General features: G+C 50.1%; 1 protein-coding gene across 1 annotated transcript in view; it reads right to left on the bottom strand.

Moving 5' to 3' along the window:
* Positions 1–600: 600 nt before the first annotated feature.
* Positions 601–9,607, bottom strand: part of GPR26 (G protein-coupled receptor 26) — a 30,577-nt gene continuing 21,570 nt past the window's right edge. Inside the window, exon 3 of the mRNA XM_072740317.1 lies at positions 601–9,336. Within this exon, the coding sequence (XP_072596418.1) occupies positions 9,105–9,336 (232 nt within the window). The 3' untranslated portion in view covers positions 601–9,104. The remainder of the gene's footprint in view (positions 9,337–9,607) is intronic.

The following is a 9,607-nucleotide window of genomic DNA, read 5'->3' as shown; positions in this document are numbered from 1 at the left end:
CCTCCTCCAGGCAGCTGGGTGCTCAGCTCAGCTCAGCTCTGCAGGGCAGGAAGAGGCCTAATCAGAGCAGTGGCCTGGACCTCACTCCAAGCACACCTAGGGAAGGGGGGGCCTCCTGCGTTGTGGCCATACTGGAGGCTTCTGTGGGCCCACCAAGGTCAGGGCAGGGACTGTGTATGGGTCCTTGAGGGCATGTTGGGGATACCTAACACCTCACCATAACTGGTCATCGAGCAGCAATTAGTCATCGAGCAAAGCCTAAGGAAATAGGCCCATGGTGGCAAAGGTGCATGGTATTTGGGAGGGGTGGGGGACGTGTCTCCCAGAGACAGCCAGTCAGTCCCTCCCTGGGAGGATGTGTTTGGGAGGGGATGGCTGCTGTGGGCTGGGGCCAGTAAGAGATGGCCCCAAGGATGAAGACCTACCTCTCAGAGGGCTGTGTGAGGGTTGGGGCAGCTGGAGATGGAGGGGAAATTGAACACAATACATGAAGACAGGAGAGAAAAGAAGTATAAACTTATGTCCCACCATGAAGTCACGTATCACCAGCATTTCTAACAGTTAATTTGTACATAATAAAAATGTGTTCACGCCAGGTCATCAAAGTGTGGACAAGATTTTATAACAGGAGGCTTTATTGGACAGAATCACAATATATACTTTCCCCCCGTATTAACTATTGATTCTATCATAAAAATATATTACAACATTTGATATGTATTCACAAAACACAAGCCATTGTAAACAGAGCAGGCAACATAGGCCTTGGATTCAAAAATCTTGAGTCTTGTTGCAACAGAAAAACAGTGTTGGCAAGTGTATTACATGAAAGGTAATATTGCCACATTGGAAGGGCTTCTAGTGTGTGTGCGTGCGTGTGTGTGTGTGTGTGTGTGTGTGTGTGTGTGTGTGTTTAGTGGAGCTATACTTCTGTTTAATAAATTAGGAGAAAATAAAGTTAAAGCTACGATGTTAACAAACATTAGAGGCTGCTAAAATTTTGCTTCATTTTTTTTTTATAGTTAGTATGCAGCTGCTTCAGTTTGTGAACATTCACCCATATGCATAAACTCAAGGGCGCACAGAATCACGGCGCACGTGTTCACGGGCACATTTGCTCCAACATAAACATACCCATTTTCCTATGGGTCTGACATTGGGATAGAACATTGTACAGGAGCCAGCCGTTTGCAGATCACTTTGTCTCTGGGAATGAAATATCTTTTATTTTTCTAAATCCTGGTTTCCAAAAATATTTTTTCTAGTGTCCAAATAGAAAGTACATTTCCCCATGGAACCCTACACTAGGTGGCACATTCCTTAGGTTTCTTTAATGTGGGCTCCCTTTTGTCGTCTACTGGTCTGTTCTCTGGATGTCCCAAGCTATGGATGGTGTAACTCCCCCAACCCCTCTTTTCACAGACACACACACAAAAAATAATGAAATCTATGAAAACTCAAGGTAGCCAAAGGATTTGACTTTGGTGCTCTCATTATGTGGAGCTTCTGTGAGTTCTAAGGGTAAAATCTAACTAGTCTCCTCAAACTTAGGAGAAGTGATGGTTCTCTCAGTGGGTACTGAGCAGGGGAAAGCCTCTGTATGGGAGACAGGCATGCTCCATTAGGGAGGATGAATGGCGGGGGGGTGACTCACCACAGGACACCACAACGGAGGGATGGATTGAGGTCCTCCTAGGAGCTGTTTCACCAAAATGGATAACATATGTCCAAATGGCAAGGGTCTGAATCTCTTCTCCCAAATGAGCCTACAAATGTAAAGATGGGCCTATTCCAAGGTTTAGAAAAATGCCCCATGTGGTAATGAGGATAAGGCAAGGCACCTTGATGACATGTCACTGGACTTCCAACGCTGTTTGTGACCTGCGATTAACAAGTTTCCCCTCTGGGAAACCCTGATGGGCTTGGCGAGACACCATCCTCATTAAACGTCCCTCAAATGTTCCAGAAGAGGTTATATTTACATGCTTGTTGTAAAACAGAATTGTTGAGGTTTGGAATGATTTCAGTTTGCAGGGGAACTTGGCATTTAAAGGCTTTTAGAGCATGGGGTTTGGTTACAAGTAATTCAAACAAGGATTTGGTATTAAATGACATAAAGGCCAAGGCAAAAGCAGGCTGAGTGTTTGGTATCTTAACCAGGCACGAGCCATCACTTTGCCCTGGTCATCAGGAAATGGACTGGCTTGGGCGAACCGATCAATGGTGTGCCATGTGAAGGCATCTGATGCTCTCCCCAACGCATTCCCTCTGGACAGTAGTGAGTGTTACAGAGGCCAGGGCCTTGATGGGGATGATCTGACTCTCACAACTCAGAGTGGGCTTCTGTGTCCAAATACAGATTTCAGGTTCTTTGAAACTATCGAAACATGGACTTTAGATTCTCCTGAATACGTCCAACAGCTCTTCTGCACCAGGGAAGAAGTAGGATACTGATGACAGAGCCATGGGCCCGTGGGAGAAAGGACACCGGAAATACCACTAGAGTCTGCCTTCCTAAGAGCACGAGCGTTCCCAAAGGCATCCACGGTCTTTTGAGTCAACGGCCTAAATTATTTTAAAAATCCTTAAATATGGGTATACGTGATAAACTACAGCACTGCTAGGATTGATGAGATTCATAATGTTTGACCTTTAAATGCTAGAGACGTCTCTGCATGACACACTGCGAGAGCGAATTGTACAAAGCCCGGTGACAGTGTGGGTGTGAAGGGAGAGTGGCTGAACCGCTACGCAACACGAGGACAACTTTCGCAAACGTGGTTGTTTCTGTTGTGCTAATTCTTCCGGTTGTCGCAGGGGGCTTTGTGGCGGTGCCCTTTAGGGCCCTGCATTGACACCGAATGTGTACACTCACTGCTGTAGATAGACTTTTGTTACCAATCGTGTATATTGTCAGGGATGTGCCCTGGCCTAGTGGCCAAGTGTGGTTGGTTTCTGAAGAACGAATTCCACTCTCTTCCCTCACACTGCTAAATGTAGCTGCCCCTGAAAATCAATGCAATGCATTTTAGTCTGTCCTTCCTTCCTTCCTTCCTTCCTTCCTTCCTTTGTTCTTCTCTTCCTTTTCTTTTCTTTTTTTTTTTTTTGGTAGCTAAATACATGTCAATGTCCCCCACGTTTTCTCTAAACCACCTAATTTTGGCACTCCGAACTTCAAGATATGGATCATCTCCCATGGGCCACAGATCTCAGGAGCCACTTTCTCTCCTCTGGGCTCACCTGACACCGTTCCTGGACACACAGCTCTAAGCCCACGAAACTCCTTACCGGCACATTCACATCTCCTCTGTGTCTTGTCATATGTTCGTCCCTACTACACACTCTGGGCCAACGTCCTCGCCTCTCCAAAGTCTTCCAGACCCTCCTTCCCCACTGGCCATGTGCTTCAGCCCCTGCACCTCCCAGTAGGGTGCACACACCTCCAGGGAAGCCCCGTCTTACACTGTAATTTCTTGTCTCTTCCAGAGGCTGACACGGCACAGGGCCAGGCACACAGAAGGTGCTCAGTAAATGTCTAAGGAGTGACAGCTAAGTATTTTTGCAGTTCTGGGTTGGAGTCTGCAGCTGCCATGTGCCACTCCCTGAACGGCTCCAGAACCCTGCTTTCCTAGGTGTCCCCCTCCCCCTGAAGGCCACTGTTTCTGCAGTGAGGTCTAGGTCAGGCTGCCCTAGGCCATGTGTCCTAGCCACTTCCCTGAAACAAATTCCTTGGGAAGATGAGCAATTCATGCCCTGTATTTGTGGAAGGAGGCACGAGGAGGACTTCGAAGTCGTGGCTACATCTGAATTGGAAAGGCAACAGCAAGCCTGACCTTCCTGCATCTCTTCCTCCACCAGGCCAGGGCTTCAGCCGGCAGCAGAGCAAAGGCCGCAGGCCAAGGGTTGGACTTGCTCTTTTTGGGCTGAAAGGCCAGTTGGTCCTGAGACACAGCGGGAGCCTGCTGGGAATGTGGAGACACTCACAAAGCTTACAAAGCACTGCTCCCAGCCAGGTTTCTTCTCTGAACCCCTAAAAGCAAACCAAGGAGGCCACCTCCACCCATCCTCTCCTCATGGCTGGCTCAGCCCAGGGTCCTAAGCAAACACCAGGGTCTTCCACAGAAACCCTTTTGGCTTCAGGGCATGAAGAAGTTGACTTTGGTGCTAGGGCAGTGCTGTGTTGTTCTGATGTCATACGGCTATTGGTCCAGAGTTTCAGGAAAATTCAGGTTGACAGCGAATCCTCAGATACCTAAGACATCTAGTCAGACAGATTTCTTGGAGGTGACAAGGGACCTGGGAACCATAAATCCTGGGTGCAGAGGTTGCTGCTCAGCCCCGCCCCCTGGCCCCCAAATTCTCCTAAAAACACTATAGAGAAAGAGAAATCCAAAAGAGTCCCTTCCAAGCCAGTGGTGGCCGTGGGATGGGAGGGGCCCTGGGGCCCAGCTGGTGGGTATGGGTGTTAGCACAGAAGCTGGGAGCAGGGTGTCCTCTGCTGATGATGGAAAGATGCCCCGAGTTGGGTGCAGCGGGGGACTTCCCATTGGCACTAGCCTACCCTTCCGGAGACCAACAGACCATGCCTCTGTTTTGCGTTGCCCCTTAAATTTCTCTACCTGCTGCCCCAGGACTTACTGATCTTCCCAGAGGTCTGAAAAGGAGATGATAGTACCTAGGTCCTAGGGTTATGGTGAGGATTCACGGGAACACTACCCGAAAACACTCAGTGCTGTGCCTGGCATGTAGGCTTCACTCAGTACACACCAGCTGTTAGGACTATGGACCATTGTGATTACAAGGAGTTGCTCCTGGGGCACCTGGCAGGGTCAGCCTTGCTGGATGAAGTGAGGAACCCTAAAAAGACCCACACGCAGGGGTCAGCATCCAGCAATGTCTCCCTCTGGCCTGGCCTCAACCTGGCTCCACTCCTGGGGTGTGAGGCTGGGTGGGAAGGGCGCTGCAGTTAGTGGCAGAGGGGCGGGACGCCATCAGCTCCCACGGCCAGGCTGCCCAGGCAGAGGTGGGGTCGAGACCCAGGGAAGTGTCCCTGTGGGCCCCTCTAGGTGCCAGCTTCCTTCTCTCTAACCAAGTGTCCTGACCCAGAGCCAGCTGGTGCCGCCATGCTCTGCCAATGCGCCGTGTACACCCCCATTTACTACCCGGGAGCCCCATGGAATGGAATGAGGCTACGTTGCAAATACCTTTGAGGGGTGGTGGCAGGGGTTCCACCAGAGTCCTCTGAGGATGGGTTTTTAGAATTTCATGGAGTGAGCGCTTTGTTGCTCTGAGAACGAAATGACTCAGCCCTTAAATGAGGCTGGAGATTGAACTCTCTGGAGAACTGGGGAAAGATACAGGATGAAACAGATATTTAGAAAGGTGCAGTTTTCCATGGAGTTTATCCAGGTCTCCAGGGCCACCTTTCTCAGGGAGGAGTGGGCAGGTCCCTTGCAGCAGTCACCTGGACATGGAGGTTTGAAAATGCAGAGTCCCGGGTCCTGCCCAGACCTCCTTGGACCAATATCTGAGGAGGGGACCAATATCTGCATTTTAAACAAGCTCCCTCGGCAATTCTTGTGGATAAAAGAAGCTCAAGGGCCAAAGGCTCTGTTCCAGATGATTTAGACCTTCCAGAAAGGGGATGGGAGCTGCAAATATAGCCAGGACCTCGCTCCTCCCTGGGATGCTCATGGTCCAAAGGAAAGGAGCCAATGCAAGGAATTTCTGGCACCTGATAAAATAGTCTCATTCAGACCATAGGCTGCCTGGGTCATCCTGCATTTGGATGAAGTTCTAGAAATGCACAGCCAGAGGCCACACCACAGGCATCGTCTACCTGCCCCCACGTGTGTAAATGGGTGGCAACCAGGACATGGGTGTGGCCTGTTCTGTCTTCTCTCAGAGAGAAAGGCACCATGAAAGAGAAAACTAATTTCATAAACACGAGGAGAGAGGTTTATTGCTCAGGGCGACAGCTCAGAAGACTGAAGTGAATCCCAGAAAGAATGGACCATTGGGACCAGGTGGCTGCAGTCAACTTCCCTCATGACCCAGCCGATTTCTAAGTAAAAACAGGCTGGTTCTTGGTGGCATATCTAAGGGGGGTTGGCTGACCATGAGACACACAAACCCCATGACCCTCGTCTGAGCTGGCAGATCCTTAGGGGGTCCTAGGGCCCGGAAGTCCTCTCTCCTTCGAGAAGAAGTGCAAGAAAAAGCTGGAATAGTTGCAGAGTGTCTAAAAAAAAGCCACCAAGGGCGGGGATTTGACCTACATCTCAGATCACGTAGGGCTAGAAACGGTGTGGGGCTAGGAATTGGATGGTCCCTCCCGGCCAGGCTTCATTTCCAAGCTTCCCAATATGCTTTCCCACCTGGTCCAGTTGTCCACCAGAGTCTGGGCCCTACACATCGAGCCTCACGCTAGACTGAGGACAAGTAACTCTTCCCAGGCTGCTGATCTTGCTGTTTCGGAGTGTTTTACCTGAGAAACCCATGTCACGTTGGATAAATCAAATTACCAAATGAGGTAGATAATTCACCTGGGAATAATGAAGCCAGGGGATAATATTAGAGACTGGGTAGAGATGAATACGGACATTCATCTACAGGTAATTAGAGCAGACTTGGTTGGTGCTGACCGCTAATGCAGTGTTTTCCTCCGTACTTCTCCTTGGCCTTCAATGCCTGTCTGAACAATAGTGGACACACCCCCTCAGCTAACTTATCTGGGCTTTCATCTCCATGATGCCAATATGACTGGTTTTATTGTGGGGTTTTTTGTTTTGTTTTGTTTTGTTTTCGCAGTCCTAGATGCTTGGCCAAAATTCCAACATGTATCTTTTTAGGATGCATGGTGGTGTGGGTGACAGATCTTTTGTTTCTTAACTCAAGAAGAGGTAAAAGAGATCCAGTTGCTTCTGGGAGTATAATATATTGCCTACACAGAGCAGGCAGAAAGAGGATCTGACATAGTCACATCGATGAAAACACATTTTGTGGCTTGAACTTGACTGTCTACTGGCCTCATCTACTAGGTCACTACTCCTCTGTCACCCAATTTTGAGAAAATTTGTGTGAAAAGGGAGACTTTCAGATTCAATTGTGTGTATCTTCTTGGATACATACTTGTTTTCGACCTCATGGGTACTTTTGGTGTTGGGACAAGGTGGGTGGCGAACAGCTCCTTGTCACTAAGAAAGTCCCACAAAAATGAACGTCTGCCGTGAGTCAAACATGATTCAAACTAATGTGCTCTGAATCAGAGCCAGTTTTCCGTAACACACAAAGTCACGTCTGGGCAGTGGTGTGCTGGTAGATGCAGAACAACCAGCTCTCAGCATACAAAAAGTCCTGGTTTGTAGCCTTTGCTAATTTTCTTGGCACAAATGTTCCCATCGCGGCTGATTTGAAGCTACCAACATGATGTCCCTGAACACGGGACTAGGAAAGGATGCGCCCCACTGACTGCTCCAGGCAGATGTGAGCACACCTCCAACTACATCTGACAGGTGCCAAGGCTTTGGAAGCTACGTCTGTCCCTGTTCTAGTCTCCAGGAAAACCTTGCAAGTAGGCAAGACCAGGCCAGGCTCAGCTCTCTGTTTTCTAAATGAGGAGCTAAGGTAAAAGAAGACAATATCTTTTCAAGTAGATACGCACGACACACCTCTATCTTTCCATTCTGGGGCCCCCCGGCAGTAAAACAGTATCAGGCTCTTCCCACCTGGTCCCTCTTGGACTGTGTCCTCCCCCCGCTGCACTTGCAAAGTTAAGACACCCAGAGCTGGAAAGAGAGAATGAGCCATCGGAGTCTGTCGCTCGCTTCCCATCCTTTCTACCCTGTAGGCATCAGAACAGAGGACAGAGAAATAGCTGCTCTTAGCATTCACACGTCATCTGAAATGATAAACAAAGACAGATGGGCAGAAAGCACGGCCCACTCACCTTGGCTTTTCATAAATCAAGATGGGGCTGCTAATGGATTGGCATAGGTACTGAAGTTATAGTTTTCGATAAAAATGTCACTCTCCCTTCATGAGCACGGGGTACTTTCTTGGTCACCTGGGACAGCTTCTACTTTCTGTTGATAGACTCAAGGAGACTAGATATGGAGCCTACTAGGATAATGGGACCCAGTGCTTTAGAACCAACACTAAAACCCTGCCCAGGCCAGTTCTGGTGGGTGCATCTCCCAGGGTGTGTGGAACAAGATGTGTGAGACAAGGTGAAAGGCTTCCTGCAAATTCAGGTCACAACCAGGGGTGGGGGCCCCAGGCAGCCACCTTCTTCCTGCCTCCCCTCGGCTCCAAAAGTTATGATGTGTGAATCAGAAGAAGGTGACTTCAAGGTCAGACCTCCAAGAACATTATTACATGTATTACCTGCTTATTTAAACCATTTTCATGCTAAGATTGTCTACACACACAAACGTTAGCTTTGGGGGGGGGAGGTGGGGAACCAGAGTTTAACCATTTCTGAGACTGCTGCTCGGCAACAATTGGGTAGCCGCTAGCTGTTAAACATTTTCACCTTGGGCTCAGGGTCCCAAGAGTCCCAGCTGAGCACAATTCAGTGAGTACCAGCTGGATAATATTTGGGTTAAAGCAGCCACCACTACCATGTGGAGAAGAGTAGCCACGTTGGATGTAAGGCCAAATGGCCACCGCCAACCTGACTTTCAGCATGATTAATGTCCCGTGGAGACCACTGTTTTTCTTCAGCATGGAGCCCAACGCCTAGTAATTAGGAAGGACGCCTTGCTTCCCCACCTGCCACCAGCACCGCGTGTCCTTGGTCATGACCGGCCTCAGCGTCACTCCTGGGGAGTCTCTGGTGAGTCCGGGAGCTCAAAGGAGCTTCTCAGAAAGAAAGGCCAGAGCGAGTAACCATGCTCATCCTTTGGTGCAAAATAGGGACCATCCAACCTCTGCCCTTGAGGAACCAGGGAGCAGGCTTCAGAGGCCCTGCAGGCCAGGGAACAGGAATGGCCGGGCCGGCCAGGTGGGTGGCAGCTGGCGGTGTCCACCCAGGACCCCAAGCCCTCCCTCCCCGCTTCTCACCAGCTGCCTCATTCCTCAGTCTCCGGCCAGAGCGGCGTCCTTCACTCAGAGACCGGCAGAATGTTCTGGCTGTGGGAGTCGCCCGTGAGGCCCGAGGAGTGGAGGGAGCGCCTGTGGAGGATCCTGTTCAGAATCTCTTTGCAGCTTTTGCGGTACTGGTGTCGCAGTAAGGAGTACACGAAGGGGTCGGAGGCAGCCTTGCTGTAGGCCAAGCACTTGGACAGCACCCCCCAGTGGGAGCCGATGGGCACCGAGGAGGACAGCTCCACCAGCCTGCGGAGACACAGGGAGGCCGTTACCCAGAGCACGGCCTCCCGGCCCAGCCTCAGCTTCTCTGGGGCCGTCCCAACTGCAGTTTCCAGCAGCAGCAGTAACAGACGGTGGACATCCACCAGGCACTCGGTTCATTCCAGCTCCCCAAGTAACAGGCACTTTACCCGTGTGACTTTGTGGAGCCCTGGGGTGGGCAGGTGACTATTTCCATTTTAGATGTCCAAGGAGGTTCGGTAATTTGCCTAAGGTCACACAGCCAGTAAGCTGTAGA

The sequence above is a fragment of the Vulpes vulpes genome, chromosome 15, assembly GCF_048418805.1.
Source record: "Vulpes vulpes isolate BD-2025 chromosome 15, VulVul3, whole genome shotgun sequence".
Lineage (NCBI taxonomy): Eukaryota > Metazoa > Chordata > Mammalia > Carnivora > Canidae > Vulpes > Vulpes vulpes.
The sequence above is the reverse complement of the archived record's forward strand: the minus strand, read 5'-3'. Positions and strand labels throughout refer to the sequence as shown.